The 25,933-nt window shown below is 33.8% G+C and overlaps 1 protein-coding gene across 3 annotated transcripts in view; it reads left to right on the forward strand.

The window, feature by feature from the left end:
* Cadm2 (cell adhesion molecule 2) overlaps window positions 1-25,933 on the forward strand; it is a 923,258-nt gene that overhangs the window by 787,668 nt on the left and 109,657 nt on the right. For all 3 annotated transcript variants that reach the window (XM_041678464.1, XM_041678466.1, XM_041678465.1), the window contains 2 exons: window positions 185-322; window positions 22,821-22,991. In XM_041678464.1, coding sequence (XP_041534398.1) covers window positions 185-322; window positions 22,821-22,991 — 309 coding nt within the window. The remainder of the gene's footprint in view (window positions 1-184; window positions 323-22,820; window positions 22,992-25,933) is intronic.

Raw genomic sequence — 25,933 nt, forward strand, 5'->3', positions numbered from 1 at the left:
TGTTTTGGATGTGAAATTTTACAATCTGTGTTTAAATTCTACTTTGACATATACACATTTTAAAGTTCTTTATGGATATTGTGTATGCATATGCACTATATTGGAAGAAGTTTATTTTATCATCCAGGAGTTTAGGTGATTCCTAGAGATTGACACTCACTTTCCTTATTCGCTTAAAATTTAGGTGTTCCGGAGAAGCCGCAGATTAGTGGATTTTCATCACCAGTCATGGAGGGAGACCTGATGCAGCTAACTTGTAAGACATCTGGCAGTAAACCTGCAGCTGATATAAGATGGTTCAAAAATGACAAGGAAATCAAAGGTAAATCATGAGGAAAGTCCTCAAGTCGACAAAAATATACAGGTGTTAGAAGGCTGTATGAAAACTAAATTCTCTATATATTTCAGACCACACTATTTCCTACCAATTAAACATAATTCAAATGAGTTTTACCAAATTCTCGTTAGATAATTTCATAAAGTATATGAATATCATGACTATGGGGCATCAAGATGGCTCAGTGAGTATGAAGGTCTGATACCAAGTCTGCAGACTGGAGTTCTGTCCCAGGGAGCCATATGATGGGATGAGAACACACTCCTGCAGGCTGGTCCTCTGAACTACATATGCACACATGATGCCCCTCCCTGAAAAACACACAAAATAAAGAAATAATAATGTTTAATATAATCATAGGGTACTTTGTTTTCTGCATATAAAAATCACAAGCCTAGAACTACTATATTCTTCATAGAAGACAAGGCTAGAATATAAGTTAATGTAAGGGAAAAAGTGTAGATTTATATTTTAAAACAGAGAGTAGAAAGCATACCATTATTTCAGGTCCATAGACATAATATGTATTAGTCAGGGAGATGGCATGAGTTATTTCTTCATCTTTTAGACTTCTGGAACTATAAAGTTTTGAAGGTCAAAACTAAACGTCAATAAATTTGATTTCTAGCTATTCTCATAAATGTAAAAGAATTGGTTTGTCTCAGTAAAAAGTTCATAATAATGTAGAAGTTTTGTACAGATTTCAGGCTTTCTTTGACACAAACAAAAATATATCATCTGAGGTTTTCAAAGAAGATTAAATAGAAAATTGCTAATATATGATAGAATTAAGTAGTTCATTCTAGTAAGACCACTGTGTCTCTAATACCACGTGTTGGAAGGAGGGGGAGCCGCTTATTGGTTCCCGGTCATTTAGCCCTGAAATAATCACACAGAAACCATATTAATTAAGTCACTGCTGGGCCCATTAGCTCTAGCTTCTTATTAGCTATTAACCAGTATATTGCCATGTGGCTGTGGCTTACAGGCTGAAGTTCCCAGCATCTATCTCAGGCAGCTTCATGGCTTCACTCTGACTCTGCCCTCTTTCTCCTAGCATACCCAGAGGCTCAAAGCAGTTCTTTATTCATTAACCAATAAAAGCAACACAAAGACTGAAGGACCTCCCACACCAGCCACATGAAGATGTTAGGCACGATAACACATATTCATTAATAAAGATACTACAATAGTTAGTTATTGTGATTGTGCAAACAAGTTGCCTATGACATGGTAATATTATAATTCTTGGTCTAATCTTCTATAAGACATGCTATGCCAAGTATTTTAGTTATTGTTACATTCAATTCTTATATCCAATTATTTGATTCTTAGTAGTGAAAATAAAATCCCAGCAAGTGAGTTTGCTTATCATACCAAGATTGTAACTATAAAATTATTGTCATGTTTTCTACCTTACTTCTTATATACCTGCCCTCATACTAGTATCTTATCAAAAATTTTAACCTTAATCACCACCTTTGTCTAAGACTAGATATATCTTTTTCAATGTTTTAAGAGAAATGTAAGACACAAAACTGAAATTGGACATTTTACCATTCTAATAAAACATATTACTATATACCCTGAATCTTGTTTTTCAAGAGGTTTAATATCATCCATCCTAATATTAACTCTAGGATACATTTGCTAGAATTTTCCGAGTCTCCTCAGATATTTACTAAGCTAACCCCTCATTCTGCCTTCCTATTTACCTGACTGACTGTCAGTCAGTTCTTTGTTAAGTATTACTAATAGAACGTCCAATACTCTAGGGTATGTATAAAATTCCTTCTGCAGTTTACAGGAATATTCTGGGCAAAAATTCTTAAGCATCACATATCTTTTCCTTTGAAAGACTCGGTTTAGGTTTGCAAGAACTTCTTAAAAGCATTGTCAGTGTTTTTTAAAAGACTTTATTTTGTATCTCTATGTATGTGCATATTCATGTCCTTGTCAATGTCCATGTGCAAGTTCATGTTGTGTATGTGCATTTATATGAATATATGTGTTTGTGTTAAGTGTAGGACACACATATTAGGATGACTGACGAGATCAGACGAGCAAGTCAGAGTTTTGGATAGTTGTGATTGCCCAGTGTGTAGGATGGGATGTAACTGGAGGTTTCTTTCTTCCCCAATGTTTTCTGAATAACCACTCTGAGGCTTAATATTAACTGTAATTATTTATCTGATTTCTTAGGGGTCTTACTGGCTAGCCCTACACATAAATTAACCCAGTTGTTTTTTTTTTTTTTTTTTTTTTTTTTTTTTTTTTTTTTTTTTTTTTTGGTTTTTCGAGACCAGTGGCTCACCAGTAATGCTCTGGCATTATACTCCTCTGGCAGCTGTTGGTGTCTCTCCAACTCCACCTTCTTTTTTCTGCAACTCTGTTTGGATTTCACACAAGGCTATATTCTGTCCTACCATAGGTCACACTAGCTTATTTATTAACCAATGATAATAAAACCTATTTACAGCATACAGAGGGATATCCCATATCAACAGAAATTGAAGTTATATCCTCTGATAGAGAAGAAAGTGCTCTTAAAATATGAGTTATCTCTCTAGTCCAGTGAATTGTGTTATAGCTCACATGCCTTCCTTAATTCTGACAAACTTAACTAGTTTGTTGAATACATGTTCTGAGCATTTTCTTGATGTTCTAAGGGCTATTCTTTCCTATCTCCCCAGGGTAGTTAAAGAGGATAACACATGAGATAGTTCATTAATGTTGATTGACTCTACGTAACATTGTAACCTCCTGGAAAACCAGTAGTATACAATATTTTATGGATGAAATTAATTTTTAACAAAGCTTCCCTCTTTTTTTGAATATCAAAAAACCTAAAGATTTAAGGAGGGAGGTGGTGTTGCCATGTTTATCTCTAAAATTGAGAAAAATTGATGATATAAAACACTAAATATTAATGACATCAAAATCAAGATCTGAACAGACACTGAGACAAAAACATATACAGAATCAGCCTATGATACTCTTCTGCATTCTGAAGTTATGACGACTGCATCCCTAATGTTCTCCAATGCATCAACAGTTTATAGAGCTGTTATCAACTCCATATTTTAACTCAGCTACGTATCATGGCTGTTTATAACTCTTCTGGATGTTTAGGTTGTTTGTCTTCCCAACAAGATGGTGAACTTCCTGAGTGGTGTGAACTTCACCCTGATAGGTAAACATGTCAATAACATAAGTACAGTAGACTGAACGGAGAGAACATTCATTTTGCTTGCTGTCTTCTGAATTTGCTAAGTGCTTTTTTACATAATGGTTATTTTAGCTAGCCCTCCACACCAGAAAGAGTTGTATATCATCATCTTGACTACCACTTTTATGTATGTATGTATGTATGTATATATATGAACATATATATGTGTGTATGTATATATTATGTACTTATGAGTTCCATTACTTCCTGGCTGAATTTAGCACAGTATCCCTTGCAACTTTGAGCACACATAGGAGAAAGTGAGGCTACTAGAGTGCAACTCTAGTTCAGTAAATGTTCTCATGTATCAGGGCACAGAAGAGAATCTGCACATGAATAATCCGAGACCCCTGACCTGGAGATACTTAATGTGACTACAGTTACTAAAATAATTACTATTAGAATAACTTTCTATGAAGAGCAATGTCTATAAACATATGTATCTTTTTTAGGATAACCTAACCTATGAATTTTATTTCCATGTTCTTGGGTAAAATTTCCCAGAAAGTACTACTTAAACACATCTATATATGTAAGGAACAGGGGTTTCATGTTCTTAAATTTTAGTAAATTTCATAATTGCTTGCATAGCATGTTGTATCTTAGATTACAGTACTCTAGATCCAGATATTCCTGTTAAATAGTGGGTAGAACCTGAAAATGTGTATTTCTATACTATGCCTCATGTTTGAAAGACTCTTGTTCTCCTCTTTGGAGACCACTTTCAGACAGAGAACAGAATCAATAGAAATCATCTCTCTGAAAACCCTTCAATTTTATGACTTTTATCTTCTCATCCTTTAAACCAGTGTAATAATGTCTACCTGACACTGGCGAAGCACGTAACATACACGGCCGAATGCATAGAAATTGTTGCCATGTACAAAGTACATTTTAGATATTTTATCATTTTTGTTATTATTTCTATCTCTGAAAACGATTGTTGAAGTGTATCTTTAAATTAAAATTATGAATAACAGCGGTCTATGAATACATTCACAAAATGAGTAAGGCTTGTATAAAAAGGGGGTCTCTCAGGCACAAATACATGAACTGACTGAAGTCTGTGCCAAAGAAGGAGAGACCAAACCGACTCTTTGTAAAAGTCAAACCCCTCAAGTGTTCATTCACAAGCAAACATTTTATAAATAATACTTATTGAATAACGAGATCTTTATAAATCCATCATTTGGGCTGGTGCTAGAAGTAAGTTACAGGAAATTCTATAGAAAGAGATTCCATTTATCTCTTTAATTAAGGCAAGTGGTTGGAATAATGATGTAGTTTTCTATATGGTGTGGTCAGGAGACAGGCAAGGATTTGGAGTTCAGATATGCTGTGAAAACCCTTCTACTCCTGATTAAGAGGCTAGGTATATATTATCTGAGCAGGAGTAAGACTTACTTTTGCTAAAAAGCTTTCAAGGATAGAATGAAACCATCACAATTCCATCTAACTCTGGGTTCCCTGCCCCTGGGTGCATGGACTCAGACATCCCTTTGGTGCCTCTGGGCAGCTCTGCATCCACACCACAGGTGTTTCACTGCAGCCTTTCATCTTCTGGGAAGTAAGGAAGTCTGGGTCTCTGCCATTTACTGTGAAAAAAGTGTGCATTGCCTTCCTAAATTGTTCAGCGCCCAGAGAGCTGGCAGCTGCATTAAAGTTTTCATTCTATTTATATACTTGGTAATCTGCAGCTTGAGCATTTCTTATTACCAAATCTTGAGATTCCCTTTTCTGGATAACAAGCTTTTACTTTAATGTATTAAGCAAAATTTGTGATCACCCTCAAGGACCCCATGTCCTCATGTAACCCCAATTTCCTTAAGTGTAGGAGGAAATCCTGAATATGAAGGGAGCTGGCTGCTTTGATTATTTTACCTTATATGGTAAAAAGAGTCTTGCATCATAGATTCCTTCTGCACTCGTGAAAGGCAAATTATCAAAATGAATCTGACATATTAAGGTTTTTAAGAGGAAAAGAGTAGGGAAGATATTCCTCTGTCAGTCTTGGAGAAAAGCAATAGGTGTTTAAACACATTGTTGGAGTCATGTTCTAGAGAAATATTAGTAAACTTTAGCAGCATAGACTGTCCTTTCAGCAATAAGAAAACTGAAACCTCAGACACACAGAACAGGCAAAACTAACTGCTGACCACCAGTGAACTTGACGAAGTCAACAAGATTTGCATAGGCTTCAATGAAGACCTCAATTCAGTGATGGGAAGACCCAAGTGAGCTTTAAAACTCCCAGGAGAGCAAAGGTGCTTAGCTTTTATTCATTAAACAAGTGTAATTTACTGTGCTGCAGTAGAAGAAACAGCTACAAGGGAGGGATAAGTTTGCCTGTTTACTCATCTGAAAGGGAGGTGTTCTGAGATTTAGAACTAGATTTTGGGGTTTTTGAGAGGAATATAAATGCTCAGAAAGTCAGACGTATTACAACCATAAACTAACAATGTTCTAATTAGATAAGAATGGAGTAATTTTTCATAGGGCTACTTTCCAAAGACAAGACATATTTCAAAGAATCTTAAGTGGAATATTTGATTATCAAAGGCTATAAACTCCAGGTTCCTAAATGTCTTGGACCATAAACTTTCCCCTTAAAAGCAGAACAGAATTATAAAATTTAGTGATTAGTCAAATTTTATTTTAAATCTGAAGTTGAATTAGTTTGATTGCACATCGACCAAAGCTTGACTTTGTGCCATATTCTTCAACTCGGTCAGACCTAATCACCCCCATTTACAGTACAAGTGTCGCTGCCCCATTTCTCTACATCCATTTCAGTTTTTGTCCCAAGAAACTTGAGGTGATTTTCAACTACAGTTTTTCCATTAACCAATTTTTTGGGTTATATTTTAATGTACATCAAAGATAGTGCTGCAGTCAATTTTTAATTGGCTAAGGACAGCCTAATTTTACTTTACATGCCTTCACATATTACTTGTCATTAGTCAAAAAAGTAGCAGTGACCCCCTTTTCTGTTTCCCTAAAGGTGTTAGGCCATTTTGATTAACATAAAGCCAGGTGTTAGTTTTTTTGAAAACTCCCAAAGATTACTTGACTCAGAACAGTTATACTAAACCAAATTCTTGCTATTATTCTACCGTCAGTAATTTTTTTATTATTATTTTAAAATACATTTAATAAATCCTTAAGCTTATACTAAATAAACAAAATGCCTTAACAGGTGTTTAACAAAGTGAAGGACATGTCAGTAAATTCTTCAGTTAAGAAAATGACCCTGCTCTTCTATGAATCTTTTAAGTTGGTTCTTAAAGAACTATTATCTAAAATTAAATCTAAGTGCACTCAATATTTTAACGTTTCTGGGAACTTTGCTTTAACCTACATCTTAGCAATATTCTTTGGTCATATAATTACTTTCCTCTTTTTTTCTTCATTTTTCATTCAAACTTATACAGAGGATCAACTTTGAGAAATGATGGATTATGCATTCATAGTCTCATTTTGATTTCACAAACTGGTTTTCTTATAATGATTCATTTAACCTAAATGCTTTTATTTGAACAAAAGATTTTAGTTGTTAGCCAGAGATTATGACTTTATATTTAAAACAGAAGAAAAATAATAAAAACTTCTCTATGTCATTTGTATTAACTATATAAAGAATAATTTAAAGTATTATCATTTCATCTTTCACACTACATCATAATTTGGTAATTTTATGTTTTTTGACGTGTCTACATTCAGGATTTTTTGGAAGATAATCAGTTACTTTCAAAAGTGGTTGTTCTAATTTCTAGCGTCCATATTTTGTTATTATTCTTCTTTCTTATTTTCCTGAGTTTGGAAGTTATCACAACATTTGCATATATAACTTAAGTTTAAATTTTCGTTCAATACTGAATTAGTTGTGTGGTTTTGTTGTAGTTTTGCTGTTTGTCTATTTGTTTTACATCCTAGCCACAGCCTTCATAGATCCTCTGCTCCTATTTCCGTCCCTCATCTCCCCCATGCTGCTACCCCTCAATACCATCCTCTTCTGTCTCCATCCAGCAAAGTGCAGGTCTCCCATGAGTATCAATAAAACATGCCATAGCAAGCTGCACCAAGACTAAGCATCCCTGCATGTATTAAGTCCGGGCAAGGTGACCCAGTAGTTGTGTGTGTTTTAATGCCTTTATCATTCCTGTAGACTGTATTATTCAGGTTCAGCTCCAACTGTTTGGTTTTCTTTTCCTTAAAGTTGCATATGCTTCTTCCCTGGACTAAATCACGTTTTGTTACTTATTATTTTTTTCACCATATTTTGATACTGTTAGTTTTTGTTTTACCTGGATTTCTTTTTTACTAGTGAATATTATAAATAGTCTTACTTTGCTATTTAAAATACACTTTATTACTTGAAGAAAGATATCCTAAGCTTTCTTCTAGCTATTAGCTTAGAAAAAGTACTTCATTGTGACCATTCAAACTTCCTAAGTTAGTCAGGTAAAGTCTTTTTCTAGGCTTTACTTTCTTTTTTCCTCATTACTGACAAACACTTTTGCCAAGGACCAAGTAGTAAAATGTCATTTTTGCATTCTCATTGGTCGAACAGCTCACTAGCAGCCCTTGACTAAGCACAGGTGCTATTCCTCTCATCTTGCAGATAGCCTTTGCTCTACCTCAGACTCTTCTTCAGATGCAATGATTAGTACCTTCTTTGTTGTTAATGGGAGGTCTTAAAGAGATGTGGTACTCTCTGCACAGCCCTCTTCTTTGTTCCTGGACCTGCAAAAATGATTTGACACTCCCAGAAGCTTTCAATGTTTCAGTGGAGCCCAGCTAGCTCAATATAGACCCTTTCCATGCGAGATAGTCTACCAAGCTTTCACCTCACAAACATGATAGTACTCAGATCGGCTGTTCTTATCTTATAGGTATCCAAGGTGTTAAATACTGTTTCCATGAGAGAGGAAAATCCAGACCTTTTACCTCAGCTAGGATAGAAGCAGATGTTCTCATCCTTTTTGGAGAAATGCAGACTAATAGTACTTTTCATAAAACCCTGTCTTTCAATTTTGTCTGTTTTCTTCCAAGATTTATAATAAAGAGAAGGAGAATGAATGAGAATGAAATAAAACTGTGTCCACTTTGATTGACTATTTCTACTTACTCTGATAATATTACTATTTTTATTAAAATTGAATAATTTTGAAAATTAAACATTCTGTTAGTAACAAATTTTAGTGTTGTTAGAAGTTCTTATCTATTATGAGGATTTAAAGTTCTTGTAAAACTTTGATGAAGACATAAAAACCATATTTTTTTTTATAAATTATTTTTTGAGATAGTAGTTACATTACTTTCTCCTTCTCTTTCCTTCCTTCAAACACTCCCTTATACCTCTGCTTTTTAATTGTCATTACATGATTGTATACATACATGTATATATACATGCATACACACATATATGTATATACATATATACATATATATATATATATATATATATATATATGGCTCAGTCTGTATAATATTACTCGTCTCTCAAAAAATGGTTATTTTCATTATGCTCAGGAAGGGATAGCCTTGTCTGTTATCCCTGGAACTGTCTGTTTTCTGAGATATGCAGACTCTTCCTTCAAGAGGTCTTGTTGCTATGACAGTCTTGCCTTCTCTCAGGAGCAGTGATGGACAGAATCCTCTAAAAACCATCAGCTATGACAACACCTCTTTACCTGAATGTCTTTCTCCTCAGTATTTTGTCAAAGTCATGAAAAGTCAAGTTACACAGTATCTACGCCCGGGATTCCAGTTCTGTTGGTTGTATCCATCCCAACTCCTGAGTTGGAAACAGGATGGAGGCAGAGTAATAAGTTTCCACAAGTTCTTTCTAAGATTTCATAGGCATTCTCAAACAATGGTTTTAGTAATTTGAATCTGACAATAGCAAATATTATACACTTTAAGTGTGTAGATATTTGTGTAAAAATGTGAATAATTTACATGAGCAATGATCATTGCCATTCTGAAAGAAGTTCCTTGATATTTATTTTTATGTCATAAATTTTTGCAGTGTTATCTAGTGACTTCTATTAATTTATCTTATTGTAAATATATTCATCTTTTTATGCTTACTTATTCTTTTATTTTAATACTTTGATATTTTATAGAGGAAACATTTTTCTTCTTAAAATATAGTAGCTCTTTTGCTTCAAGAAAGGTTGAAACTATTTTACAATTTCTTTTTCTTATAATTATATGTAATTTTTAGATACTACTCTTCATGAGTTTTATAGAGAAAAATAGGATATGAACTTTAAACATTCAATAGTTGAATAGACTTTAAATGTGATACAATTTTAGTTTACTTTTATATTCTTATGTCTCTTTAATTATGTGGTCAATTTTGTTTTTCCCTTTTTTAAAGCTACAATTAAACATATTCTCCTCTTTTATTTCATTAAATCTTAGAAAGACTTCTCATCTTTTGTTTCTTGTTTACATGAATTTTTTAAGTAATGAATGCTTCAGGGTTGCAGAGATTGTTCGGTAACTAAGTATACTGTTAGCTCTTAAGGGGAACCTGGGGTTGCAGAGATTGTTCGGTAACTAAGTATACTGTTAGCTCTTAAGGGGAACCTGGGTCACTTTCCACACATCGAGTCACAACTATTACTATCTCCAGTTGCATGGTATCTGACATTTCTTCTGGCTTCCTTTGCACCAGGCATATAGGTGGTGACGTGAAATGCAGGCAAAACACTAACTAAAATACACCTAACATAAAATACACTTAACATAAAATACAAATAAAACATGTACACCATACACAAAATATTGATGAATATTTAAAGTAAGGATTAACTAAAAGATAGTTTACAGTTCCAATGAGGGTATGGAGTATTTATTTGATGAAATCAAAGGACAATAGGAAGAAGAATATAGAAGCTAGAAAAATGACTAGGTGAAAAAAGAGAGTGCTGCCAACTGTCACAGGGGATCTCAGTATCCTGGGTACTGAGGTGAAGTCAGGAAAATCTCCCAGGAGCTCACTTACCAGACCACTAGCCTTTCATTCAGGCAACAGACTCTTAAGTTTGGCCTGCACAAAGGTTTTTTTAGGTGGCTGGTGGGACCACCATCCACGCATTACCTCTGACTCTCCTGATCTCTGTAGTGACACATTCACACTCCATATGTGTGCATGCACACGGAAAACAAAATGTAATCCTCAAACTACTCACGAGTCTCTTAGTCAAAGAAGCAAACCTGACAATAATTATAGGCTAAAAATTGAGGGAAACTAAAATAAAAGATGGGCCAAATGTTACCCAATATAAAAGGAAAATAATGGGAAATAAATAAAATCAAGAGCATAAAAATATAATGAAATAGCTGTATTACATAAAATTTAACTATGCACATTTGATCTACAGATACCCCAACCTTTAATCTTCTTCAGGTTTTGTACACTGTTAAAATAATATAAGATCGGATATCCAGAGTTTAAACTAAGGACATCTTCAGATCTCAGGTGAATCATAATTAGATTTAATAGAGATATACTATAAAGAGAAAATGGCAGAAAAAGCTTCCAAATCACTCTCAGACTAAGGGTGAGTCACTTACCACATGGAAAAAGATGATTTACCTGGCTGCATATTCTCATTATTATAATTAATGTGAAAATACATATTAAGCATCTGTGCTATTCTGGACAGTGTTCTTAATTCTCAGTATGCAAATTATACTGAAGCCTGGAAAATACTGAAGCTATAAAACAAACAAAGATAGATCAGAAGAGAGAAGAAATACCAAAAGAATAGGGGAAAAAGTAAAAGTCGAGGAAGGAGGCAAAATTCAAATTTCAATACAAACAATTTGGGAATCTCAGGTTTGGAATTACCTTTAAAATTTCAATAGTCCTGAAGTTAATTACAACATTAAAATAAAACATACTTCAAAAATATTATAACGTTTTGGAAAATGATCAAACTAAATGAAACCAAAATTTTAAAAACTGTTCTAGTAATACATTGTACATATTCAGAGAGCTGAATTGTCTCTTCAGATATCTTATTTATTCAAATAACTCATTTTTGAATTAAGTGGATATGATGTAGATTGACTTCTTTTGTATATGCTTAGCAATACATTGTATTAAAAAGTTTGTTTTTACTGGGGGATATTATTATCATAGACTTCAAATAAGTTTCACATATCTGTTACACATACATTTGCTAAAATGCATAAACCTTTTTATTTCTTTGCAAAATGTATCCTCATGAATTATGTACTGTACTTTTTTTGTGATATATTATCATTTGGGAACTTGTTATGTACAATTTATATATAACATACATTTATATAATACATAATTGTTGTATGTTACTTTAATATAATATAGTTGAAACATCATAATATCCTAATACAGACAAGTGTTGTCTGCCCTAAGGCATCAATACATGTTAAAAAAATAAATGATAGTACAGAAAATCTGGAATAACCGGCAGCAAGAAATTCTAGACTTTTCTTGGAAGAGGTGGGAAGCGACAGCTAGTGCTTCCTGCTGTGCTTTTGGTTAATGGTTAGAAGTTACTGTGAAGTTCAACTAGTCATTCAGAGTGAATGGAGCAAAGGGAACCTAATTACAACCATAAAGGTCATCCCTTATTTATAAGTAATTCATGTACTAAGAGACCTCATTGTCATTTAACTCCTTTTAATGCCTGCCACAATTAGCTAGTGACTTCTATTTTAATCATTGGTTCTTTACTGGTTGAATGCTGCCTTTTCTATACACTGCCCAAAAGTGGTTTTTATGGAACCTATTCTGGGATAATGGATTTTCGTGTGTATTCTAGCATGATTTAAATTTTAGTTTCTTTGAATTGGTCAAGTTCTTCAATGAGCATTAAGGTGTATTGTGAAAGAAAATTTGATACAATCTAATTAGTTAACATTGTTTATACTTGCTGGCAAGACTGTATTTTCTTCCTCAGATGTCTCTACAGGAGAAATCCTAACTACTTAAAATGAAACTCACTGGAACCTGACGAGCTATTGGCAAAAATACCTAGAATATAAACTATTAAAAAGGATCCTTCATATGTACATCAAACATTATGAATTTAAGTTCACTGAGTATATACATAATAGTGCTATAAAAGCTTTACTCTTGAGAACAACTTTAAGTATTTATGACTATCACTATCATTCATTTGGATATAAGAGATTAAGTAGTCCTAAACAAAATACTCTGTTCTTAATATTCATTTGCAGTTTTATCCCCATTTTTGTGCATTTGTATTTACAAATTATTTATAAAGAATAAACTGAGGAGAATACACCTTCATAGATTGTGAATATCCATTTAAATCAAAATGGAGAATGAGATGAAAGTGGCAAGTGGCATTTAAAGTCTTATTATGCAATATAAATATAATCGTAGATATTGTAAGTTTTTATATTTGTTTATTTTGAAAGAAAGGGATATATTTAAAATAGGTTGTCTTGAAGAACTGGTAACCTGTCTTTCGATATTCCTAATTATTAAAGAATTTTTAAATTAGCATTTTCCCTCACATTATATTTTATAATCCCTTGAAAGATTTTTTACATGTATTTAATGATGTGCTTAGAAAAATCAGTCTGAGGCTTTACTTTCAGAGATTTTTTTTTAAAACATTAACTGTTGACAGGGGTTTTCTGTCATGCCTGATCCCTGTCTTGCCTGGTTCCCAAAGTCATTAAGTTCCAAAGAATCACACAGAAACTTGCATTAGTTATAAAATGATTGCTCCATTAGCTCAGGCTTTTTATTAACTTGTATAACTTATATTAACCTATAATTCTTGTCTGAGTTAGCCATGTGGCTTGGTATACCATTTTCGGTGAGGCAGTCACATCTTGCTTCTTCTGCAAGAACTGAAACTTCTCTGTTCCCATAATTCTTGTTGCCACTTCTCTACTTCCTGCCTAGTTGCCATTGCCCCACTAATACTTCCTGCCTGACTACTGGCCAGTCAGCATTTTATGATAAATAATACAAGTTACAGGATAAAAGACCTCTGTCCCATAGCAATTAACTGCTTACAGAATTCTCTTACAGACTGGTCAATCAGGTTGGAATCTTCTTCTGAGGAACTGAAAAGTCAATATTGGTTAAAGAAATTGAAATATGACATAAGGTTATAGAAGAAATTGTGTTTCCTTATCTTCTTTCTTAATTTCATTAACAAAACAGTTTAAGAACGGATTTGGAGCTGTGCATAGTGGTATATAACATTAATACCACCACTTGGGAGGCAGCAGCAGAGAGATCTCTGATTTCTAAGTCAGCCTAGTTGGCATAGCAAGTTCAAGGACAGCCAGGGCTACACAGTGCAACTCTGTCTCAATAAAATCATCAAAATAAATAAATAGATAACTAAATAAAATTTAATAAAGAATGTACTCAAAAAGAAGTTGTACAACCATTGTATTAGAGTTTAAAACAGAGAACCCAGGGCAGACAAGCTATAGATATTGGCAAACACCTGGTGGGAAAAGATGGAGGAAAGGAAGATAAAGATCATGTGATTTGTCTAGTCACAAGGCAGAAATGGGACAGATGCATCAGATAAAAGTGGTAGAACATCCCAAGTGTCAGGGAAATACATTTTCAGGTTTTAGTAAGCATCTGGAAGCAAGAAAAAAATTAATAAGAATGAAAGATTTTCTTTTCTAAGTAAAAAAAAGTTTCATTTCTAAGGAGGAAATAAACATTTATCAATTAAGGGATAATTAATTACTCCTCTATGTATTTGTCATGGCTTTAGCTCAATGAACTTTCCTGAGAATTAATCCCCTAATTGCTGACAGTTTTAGCTGCATTAAGTCTTCTGTTTGAGTAACATGGAGTGTTAAGTCTCAACCCAGGCCAGATACAGAATATATATTCTATTTTTTTCTTTTTTTTTTTCTTGAGAAAAGGAGAAAAAAAAAAACAAGTTTCCACCTCCTCCCAGCCTCCCATTTCCCTCCCCCTCCTCCCACCCTACGCCCCCTCCTCCCACCCTTCTCCCCCTCCCCCCACTCCTTTCCCCCTCCCTCTCCAGTCCAAAGAGCAGTCAGGGTTCCCTGCCCTGTGGTAAGACCTAGGACCTCCCCCCCTCCGTCCATATCTAGGAAGGTGAACATCCAAACTGGCTAGGCTCCCACAAAGCCATCACATTACGTAGGATCAAACCCCCGTTAACTTTCCTTTATAGGATCTCAACAAAACCCAGGCACCCTCTAAGACTTTGTAAATACCCAACCACCAAATATATAGCCATTACATCTTGGAAGACAGGATAAAACTAATGAATAAACATCTAATTTCTACCATGAAAATACAGAGATTCATACTTATTTTACTAGAAAATATTAGTGTCTACACTGGCGTTTAAGTCATATCTTCATATTCAGTCTCCAGGCAATGCTGCCCATTTAGGAAATGATTAAAAAGCCAAAGCTCCCTTCTAACTTTCCTGAACTTAAAACAAGAACATTTTAAAAATGTAGTTTTTGGTGTTTCTGTCCCTAAATTATCTAGGCAACTATATCGCCTGTATTTATCATTTTAAATAATACAGAAAGTGACCTAGAGTTGAACTGGTAGATTTCAAAGATGACACTAATTCTTACAGTGTCTTCTAAACTGAACCACATAGCTCTTAGTGGTCCCCTAGAGCCATAAATCTCAACAGTAATTTCATTGTCACTCCTTGCTCACGAGTCAGAAATCAAGCTAAGTGTGATATTTTTTAGGGAGCCTGACTTTACTTACAGCTTATTTTTTCTCAAAGGATTTGTGCAAGTTCTAAAATATTAGAAACATTAACACAAAATGTAATGGTTTTGAAAATATACACTAACCAAATTAGGGTAGAAAATCAAGATGAATCTAAAGTGAGATTATTAATAGATTATCATATAAATATTTTCAGATTTAACAATGGCAAATCACCACCAATCATTGTTGTAGGTACCCTCAACTACATCAAAGTAGCTATTATCAGTTAATTAATGTGTGCATAAACCATTTTTATTTTTTAATGTTTTCTAGTCCAGAGGCAAAAGGGTTTCCAAGTCCTCACTTTTAAACATTGTAATTATATTAAATGCAGTCATCCCTAGTTTCCAAATCTAAATTCAAGTAGCTGGTGCTTGCAGTACTTCTACTATTAATGCATTTTGTTCTATAACAATTTCATACAAAATTATGTATTCTGTTGTCACCCTAGCTATCTTTTTTTTATTTCCCTCCTACCCATGCAAGTACATCTTTCTTCCTTATAATTCTCTTTATTGCATTTGTTGGTTTTTGTTTTGTTTCACATTTAACAGAGTTTAACAGACCATCTGTGTGATCCAGAATTTGGAATAACCATCAGAGCTCGGTCGACCCACCAATGGCTGTACAAATAGACCTGATTCTTCATCTCACTAGGAAATGATTAATTGCCAATAGAGCAGCTGCTAGTGGAAAAATCACATGAGTGTCTTCTCTCTCTTTAGCTTACTATTTGGAAGTGCAACTGGAGCTTAGTGCCAACAGGGACAATTTTTTTGAGCTCATAATTCCCATGGAGATACTATGCTTAGAAGACAGCATTTTCACTCCTTCTCCTTGCCTTCTGTTTCTTGTAAATTTTGTACTATCTTCTGCAAGGTTCCCTAAGTCTTTCACGAAATCATTTATATTGAGCATCAAGGCGAGAGTCTTGGCAGTAACCTTCTATTGCAACAAGGAGAAATATTAACCTTCTACTGGTCAAGATAAAATGAAAGTGGAAATTCAAAATAAGTAGAAAAAAATATCACTTCTCTATCAACCATCTATGAAACTTATTTCTCTAACCAAATATTTTCAGATATTTTATTAAGATTTGAGTTTCTCAGGTATATCTTGCTTGTTCAAGGGAATATTTACTCTTATGTGCTAACTATTGCTACTATCGACTATATATGACTGTCAAAAATGAGGATTATTATTGACCCTTTGTAAAAAATGAATATGGTAAGGGCTTTAAACTGTTACCACTTTTAGAATGGGGGTAAATCAAATATTGCTAGTGTACTTTTTCTGGATACTCTTTTCAAAGTATTTTAAGCACATCAGAGAAAGCTTTCCTTCTGAAATTGTGCTAGTGAGACTTGCTCTCATTGGTTTGCTTGGAGAAGGTTTGAAACAAATTAAAAACGAAAAGTTTCTCTTGAACCTTAAAAATGTAAAGTGTTTATGATTACTCAATTTTAATGTTAGAAACAAGCAAGTTTTCTATATTCCTCACTTCAGATTTTAAACTTCGTTTTTAAGTGGCTCATACAAGTCAGTTAGTTTTTCTCAAAGATCTGTTAGCAATTAATGACATCAGAAAGAAAAGTTATCATTTTTATTCCAGTTGTGTATCCTCTGGTAAGTTGCCCATGCTACAATAAATAACCTCACATCCATGGACGGGCAAGAAAGTCTAATTAAACTAGGAGGTTCCAAAGAAAGCATAAAAATAAAAGAGGGACTTATTGGGAAGTAAAATGGTTTTCAGAAGAGAGGGAGGATAATGAGAGAGAGGAATTAGGGTGAAAGTGAATAATATTTATTATGTGTGAGTATGAACTTTTAATTTCAAAAATTTCAAAAATGAAAGTTGGTTACACTGTAAGTCGAGCATTCAATTTTAGAAATTGTAATCTATAAAATTTAGGTTGAGCATTAGTCATATCTAGTAATCTCTCCAGAATGTTGTCTTCTAGGTTCTGACACAAAAGTCACATCTCTAACAATTTGTACCTTCTCCTTTTACACAGTAAAAGAGAATATACCCGATTTGCTTACAGTTTAACGAGCAATATTTGTACCACAAGAAAATTCAGACTACATCCTTTGATTTTTTTTCTACTGTGATTAACTGACCCATCAAAAGTATATTTACAAATCCTATAGCTAATTTAATAAAATGTATCTATTAAATGAACCTAAAGTTCACACTGAGACTTGAATGTGATCTTTTTAGGACTAAAGAATGTAAAGCTCAAACACAAGAGTATGTCTCTTATTGTACATAATCCCTACCTAAGATCTCCAAAAGGTATAAAAGGTAGCATTTGCCATGTGGAGAAGCAATGCAAGATGTGCCTTGCTCTCAGTGTGACCTATTAACTTTATAGATGAAAAAGTGACGCCCTACTCATGTATTTGGGTGGTATGGCAGTCTACTTCAGAATTCAGAAAAATGAATTATCTTCACAAAAGTAGAAGTATCTCCTTTTCAAGTCTGTCTGAAAGACATCAAAATCACAAAAACAAAGAGAGCAAATGAACCAGAAGGGTTCGTACAGAACTGCTTAGGGTATGTTTAAACCACTGCTGAGATAAGGCTACCTTCCTGGGAACTTCTCTCAGGAAGAGTTCCTTTCTGAAATTCTACTGATAATGGTCAGAATTCAGTCAGAAGAGGCAGGTAGCCTAATGCTATAAGCAAAGAAATGATTAATAAGAAGAAAGAAACTATTTTGTACTGAAAAATACTATTTTTGTGTGGTAGAAAAATCAGGGTTTAAAAGATCAAGTGATTCTTTGCTTTGCTTCTTAATGGGGTTCATGATGAAAAATGCATTTAATTTGTACTCCCACTCTAAGTGACTCTCTTCTGTCATTATTTCCTATCTTTATGCTTTGTCAAAAGGTCCTACATTTTTAATGTAAGGAAATTATCATTCTAATTCAATGGCTGGTGGAGGCCAAAAAAGTACAGGCCCGTTTCCACCTTGTCTGATGGTCATAGAGTTCTGCTCCTTCTTTTCTAACTATGAGGTCACCTGGGGAGGGGTGATCTTCAGGATATGCGACATAGAGCTGCTTTGCTACCTATACAACAAAATGTTAATGGTTTGATGTCGCAGAGTGATAAAGTAACTATGTAAGTTATCCTTTGTATCATGTTAATATAGTTTTTTGTTACCTTCTCCCCTCACATACATTGGGTATAAAAGCTGGGGAAGAATAAATGCAGGAATGTTGATTTCAGGATTTCAGGATTTTTATCACTGAAATGCCCTCCAAATATAATTCTATGGTTTCTGTCTTATTATTTTTTATGAGTCTTCATTCTTTACTATACTGAATTCCTACTCCCCTAACTTTGTAGAAAGTATTTTTTCTGAGGCCTGTCCTCAACATAGGGCACCCAGTGTGGTAAATCCCAAAATACCCAGAAGTGTAGTCAAGCATACAAGGGAGTATGTGCAAAAACCCACAAAAAAATTCAACCACATGTAGAGAGGTGAGTAATGAACACTCAAAAATAAATAGTAGGTAATAAAATAAAAATAAAGGTGGGAAAAGCGCTAAATAATTATAAATATGGGACAAGAAAAGAATATTCAACTATCTATGCAATTGCTTGGATGTATTTTGATGGCTAGAGGAGCTTATTTGGAGAAATATTTTTGCCAAGGTCTCAACAATGGCATAAGTACATTGTCACAATTATTTGATGCCAATATTCCCACTATTCTCTTCCTCTTCAAAATATTGTCTCTGAACCATCAGACAAACTTCAGAGTCCACACTGCCTTCTGTGAAGTGAAACTCTCCATTGTAGTAGAGTGGCAAGGTGTTTGTTATGTACGTTTCATTTTAAGGCAAGGGGATGGAAAGTCTAAACTCTAAAGACTATGAGACAAAATTACATGTATAAACAATACCCAAGCTACCCAGGGCAAAGAATATTTACATTGGTTCTATAACTCTGTACATTATCACTTATTTAAAAATTAGTATGAGGGGTTAAGAAGATGATAATGTGGGTATTGGTTTATGACTTGCAGCATTAGGAATTGTGTTCAAATTATTACTTTCCATGTAAAAAGTCAGGCATTATGGTCTGTAAGTCAAACTGAGGAATGGAGACCACTGGATAAATTATATTATATTAAATAATATTAGTCATTACATTATTTGAATTACTCTCATTAAAAGTTCATGCTGTATACAATTAATCTCAAATTTTATTGCAAAATTAATATCATATTAATGATATTTTGTAAAGGAAACAACTTTGTGGAGCAGATGTATGACTTCTTTAAAAGCAGCTGTTATTTCAAATAAAACAATTAACAATGCTTAAAAATAATTTTTCAGATGTAGTATAATGTAATCATAAAAATTATCAAGAACTCTAATTTGTCTTACTTTGTTACTACTTAGAGCTAAGAATAAGTAATCATTGGACATAGATTATCAGGATAGAAAATAAAATCTGAAAGTAGGTAACATTCACATAAAAGTCCAAAAATAATAGAAATAAAAGTATATCATAATTCTTTATGGTACTAAGTAGCCATAAATATACCTGTACACCTCTGCATTATCTTTATAAATCTTGACTTTAAGGTAGTTATTTCATAATTTACTCATATTTAACTGAAATTGTATTAGTATTATATGTAAAAATATCAACCAATGACACAATAGAAACAGAAATGATATTCATGAGATGCATTTATGAAGTCATTCGCTTGCTGTGGTACCCTAAAATTTATAATTAAAAGACAGATTTGTGCCACTTCAAACGGTTTTTATTCTTCATACTTTTCTAAGAGCTATAAGACTTCAGTGTGTGTGTGTGTGTGTGTGTGTGTGTGTGTGTGTGTGGTGTGTGGTAAAATTCTTGAGGTTTTTCATATGACACAATAATGAACATATGTAATTTTAAAAACAAAGTATTTAAAAGTTATGTACTTGTATCATTTAAATACATATGATTTTACTTTTTAAGATTAGGTAATAAAATAAATTTGTGTTTTCCCTGATATAAATAAAACTCGAAGATATGCACATAGCATATCAAATCTGTGAATTTTAAAAGTAAATTGCTTTCAGGAAGTTGAAAAGCAGAGAAATTAAATCTGCTGCTCATTACTAACATATTTTACATGTTTTAAAATTAATTATTGAATATATAGTAACAGTTTATACTGCATGAGGATATTTGGGTGTAATAGATTCTTTCTGAGGGACTAGAAGTCCTTGATACTGGAAGGCCAACACAAACACCTGCATTAATAATTTTCAGATTTTTGTTCCATGAATTAGAAGAATGAAATGAACAGATCACTAGAACATAGAGGGTGCATTTTAGATGATATTTAGTATAGATTCATGGGTAGCAGCTTAAGAAAGATGAAGAACCATGATATTCTAATTAATCAGACCTGAAGGTCTACCATGAAGCGGGTTAACAGCCCAAGATAGGAAGGGGAGCAACAGAGAAAGAATGAAAAAGTCCAAAGTTCCAGAGTCGATGACTTAGGCTCTGCCTAGTAAATAAAACAAGGAGATTGACCAGAAGAACAAGGAAAATATATTCTGAGCTAAGACTCTAATTGGTAGACAGAAACAATAAAAATCTGGGCAGCTCATAGGGAAAGTGCTAGGGAGCAGAAATTTGTGGAAAGAATAATTATTTCAGTTATATAATTAGCATGACTTGAGGTGAACTTACCTTGATAGGAGTGGTCCCTTGGCCAGATAGCCCAGTTGCATTAACTCTGAAGGGAGAAAGCAAAGGTGTTTCTCCAGTAGATATAAATGTCATCCTTTTGGCTAGGAGGCAATAGCTCTCCTGTAACAAGCTTTTTATGATGCTGTAACTTTCACATATTTAGTGACAAACCTGTTTCCAGAAAGTATCATTGTTAATTAGATACTGAGAAATAGGAAAATGGAGAATTTGTGAGAATGCTAAGAAAATTATCCTCTCAGCTACATATAAGATCTTGCTATAATAGCATATGAACTTTAGCACATTGTATGATTTCTGTTAACAGAAGTCTCTGTCCAGCCCAGTCCCACATCCCTCGGTCTCAAAGAGATACACAGAGGCTTATGTTAATTGGAAACTGGCCTATTGCTCAGGCTTATTTCTAACGAAGTCTTGTGACTTAAATTCACCTAAAATTCTTGTCTATGATTAGCCATGTGGCTTGGAACCTTTTTGTCATTAGGGCATTCTCATCTTGCTTCATCTGTATGTGGCTGGTGATTGGCTTTCTGCCTTTCCTTTTCCTAGAATTCATTTAGTTTAATTGCCCCCCTTCTATTTCTTGCCTGGCTACTGGCCAATCAGTGTTTCAGAAAACCATTATGAATGATAAATCAGTACAGTGTTCAAAAACATTATCTCATAGCATTCTAATGTGTTAAAATTGGTGTGTTCTTATGAACACCTTCAAACTTAAGAACTTACAAATTAAAGAATACATCAATAGGCTCAGCTTTAAAATAGAACAAATAATCCCAAAATGACCATTGTCTTAAGGCTTGCATTGCTGTGAAGAGATGCCATGACCATGACAATTCTTATAAAATAAACAAAAACAAAGATTAATTGAGGTGTCTTGCTTACAATTTCTGAGGTTCAGTTTATTATCATCAAGACAGGGAGTATGGCAACAAGCAGGAAGACATGGTACTGGTGCTTAGAGTCCTTAAGTCTTTATAGGTAGGCTTAAACACCAAAAAATGAATTCACATATTGAGAGAAATACTTGCATTTATGTTGAAATGAATTCCTCAACCAAGGAATGAACATTTTCTCTACATAAATTACAAAGGAAATATGTTAATTTTTTCAGTATTCAAATGTTTCATCTTTATACAAACATCGTCACTTTTCTCTGTTTTATATTTTTTTGCACTTTTTAAATTTCCAATTTGTTGTTCAAGTGGAATTAAAAGGATGAGCATATTACATACTCTAAATCATAGCAGATAGTGATGAACATACTCTTTTCAAATGTGCTTACAGTTCAGAGATGTTACATAAAGTGCTAGAGAAATGGAAACATAAGCTGGAGGAGAAAATGCTCTTGTAAAATGGTGCTTTGCAGGGTCAGAACAGAAAAACTTGGACCTGATTATAATCTAGGTCAGTTTGAAAGCAGAGATAAAAATGTTTTATCTCACACACCCTTTCATTTTTACTTCGATACTTAACTCTTAAAATCTACTCTTGGATCTATATTTTTTGTTATCATCCCTAAATTCATATGTATGCATATTTCAAATTGTGAACACATTCATCAACCTATATTTCCAAGAACAAAATATATCATGTTCTTCTAGTCTTATACCTATATATTGTACAGATTTGCCCTTAAAAACTGGCAACAATGGATGATTGTTTTTTTTCTTAGTTACTTGTGAGAGAAGTGTGATGGGTTGTGAGCGATGTCTCAGAAGTTTTCTACAACTTATATTTTCAGATGTGAAGTATTTGAAAGAGGAGGACGCTAACCGAAAGACTTTCACCGTCAGCAGCACGCTGGACTTCCGAGTGGACCGTAGTGACGATGGAGTGGCCGTCATTTGCAGAGTAGATCATGAGTCCCTCAATGCCACCCCTCAGGTAGCCATGCAGGTGCTAGAAATACACTGTAAGTAGACACACACCACTCCCTTTATGTCTACAATGCATTTTTCTTTATTTGTATTAAAAATCAGTTTTTAAATTGCATGAAGTTGTAACAAATGGTACAAAAACTTTCCTATCCTCAAGAATCTCAACCATGTTCCAAAGTAAGAATCCTTTATCTGAGTGTGTGTCTTAACAAGAAAGGACAATAAAGAGTATCTCAGAGTTTAAAGTTCTGAGTTATGATTGAAGTTATGGTTTGGTGTGCACATGGGTGGAAGAGGGTGGTGAGAACACTGGGGTTATATCAAACTATCTTAATTACTTGCAAATCATTTCCCCATGTTTTAAACCTACATGCTGTATTTTAGTCTCTTTGAATACAGGGCCACCTTCACTACATCCATATTATCGTTTATAATTGCAGTAAAAATGTTAACTGAATGATGTTCACATATGAGGGCAGTGATCAGGCTTTGGGGCATTGTCTCATACAGCACGATGTGCAGTCAGTGTTATGAATTACAAGGTGCACAGGTGACTATGAAGTCAGGGGGACAAGTCAATTGCTAGTAAATGATAGACTTATAATCTATTACTTAAATGAGGCCTGGGAACACATATTTACTAAAATGGAGCTGAGTGGACTGAAACATACAAGCCTAAGCAAAAAGGAGAAGATAAAATATCCTATTTATGAGCTGCTTGATTCAATTATTTGAGATAATAAAGTGATTTTTTTTTTCTGGTTGATTTTCCTGGAATATAAAAAAAAAAAAAAAGCAGCCATGGTTTAGGACTCAGCACTTACCAAATTACCAAAAAAAAAAAAAAAAAAAAAAAAAAAAAAAAAAATCAACAACCCAGCAACAACAACAAAAACAAACCAAAACTAACCCACTTGTTTCCAACTGTCAGCACCACTAAGACAAACTTTTCTTTTGCAAACTACATGCAATGAAGCAAAGGAAATGTAAATAATCTCTGCATGCAACAAAGTACCCAGTGACAATTACGATGCAAAAAAATTAAGACAAATGAGATGGTAGGAAGATGAAAACAGGGGGTAAGACCATTGCTTTGATGAGCTTACCCACATGTAATGCTAAGGAATGGATGATACGTTACAAAGCCCCCAATTAGGAGCACACCTGTTAGATTTATTTCTAGACATCAATGCAATCAGAAAGACCATAGTAGAATCCACTAAGGCAGAATAAACAGCATTAGGAGAAAATACCAGAGACGTGTCTGAAACTATTGCAATTTAAAAGCAATTTGCATTGTGTTAGATTAGTTTTACTAGATTTTCTCCTGCTGTCCTTGAAACAGATTTCAACACAAGCACACATAGAGGCCACATGAATAGTATTTCTAGTTCCAATATTTTTATAAAATGACTTTGTGAAGGTCGCTGAAAGTGCTTAGACTGAACTAAACTAGAGAATCAATTCCTGTGTTGATTTGATTATAAACTAGATAATTAATTCCTATAAGCTCGAGACAATTTAAGTCAAGTTTGAGACATTTAAAAGATTTCAAATGAATGTCAATGACCATCCCCTTATTGCTTATTTGATCAATGAATCGTTAAGGTACAAGGAATAGAAGAAGCTGATAGATTTAGAAGATCCATATTGTCATCATAATAGTTTGAATTTTTAAATACACTTTTACTGTGAGAGGTAATTATATTTTGAAAAATATTTTTCATTTATATAACTGTAATTAAAACATATTATGTACAAAATCATAGAAATCAAATCATATTAATTACTTGTTGACAAACCCCACCATGGCGAGATCCTTCAGATAGTGAAGCAGTTGACAATTTGTTTACTTTTCTCTGTGTTGATGGAGACACAGCAGGTGAACTGTAGAGTTTTACTATTATCCAAACTGTTTTGAATAAAATTAGGCTTGTGGAGGCTTGTGGATATGAGTATTTGCCTCAAAGGTTGTTTTCTGCATAAGCATGAAATTGTGAGTTTGGATATCCATAGCCATGTAAAGGCAATCACAGAAACAAGAACCCACCACTGCTCCTGAGAAGACCAAGGCCGGGGGATTTTGCATGCTCCCTGTCTCACTAAGAAAGAGCAATAATGGAGCTTTTAGGTAGAGACTGGGTCTCAAAATACAAGAAAAGGAATAGAGTACAAAGTGCAGAAGTCTACTTCTATTCTAACTTATCCCTAAGCATGCACAGCTGAGAATTCCTAACACAGAGAGATACACACACACACACATGCAAGCAAACAATGAGTCTCAGAGAAACACATTACTTAAATAAAAAAACAATAAAGGATCAGAATTTGGTGCTATCAAGAACAGAGTCACTGCTATCACTGAAAGAAATTTCAAAACTTGATTTGGAAAACAGAAATTTTAAAACACAACTAAATTTATTAATATAAGACACACTAACCCAGCTAAACTTCTGAAACCTGAATATTCTGGCCTCTCTTATGACACCTCAGTTTTTCATTGACCTTAGTCTATGCTCCTCCATCTCATAATCACAGAATAACTTTACTGCCCATGCTATAAAGAATGATTTTGATCATTGTAAGGATGTCAGGACAGCTGTTAGTTCCTAACAACTACTGCCAAGCTCACTTTTACTTCTTTGGAAATTAAAATTGGTTCTATAAAATTCCTAATCACCTATTCTTTTTTATGTTTGACATATTTAATATGTATTATTTTGAAATTTTCACGGAGGAGAGTAACTGAATTCTTTAACTTTTGTAAAGTTGTATTTGAAATATTTCACATTCATACAGAGTAATAAATTAAGCCTGCCATATTTTTATATCATAAATTAATATGCAAGTGGCCAGAGGGCAGAAACTAGATCAATCTAAACTATTTTTCTTAAAATCTGGCATATTATCATTCAAGTATATGAAGCTAATTAAAGTCACCAGTGATGGTAATGCTAAATGTTCCTTTAAGGATGCA

This window comes from Microtus oregoni, unplaced genomic scaffold (genome assembly GCF_018167655.1).
Source record: "Microtus oregoni isolate MIOR12 unplaced genomic scaffold, Mior012 000030F_ref0000283, whole genome shotgun sequence".
Taxonomy (NCBI): domain Eukaryota; kingdom Metazoa; phylum Chordata; class Mammalia; order Rodentia; family Cricetidae; genus Microtus; species Microtus oregoni.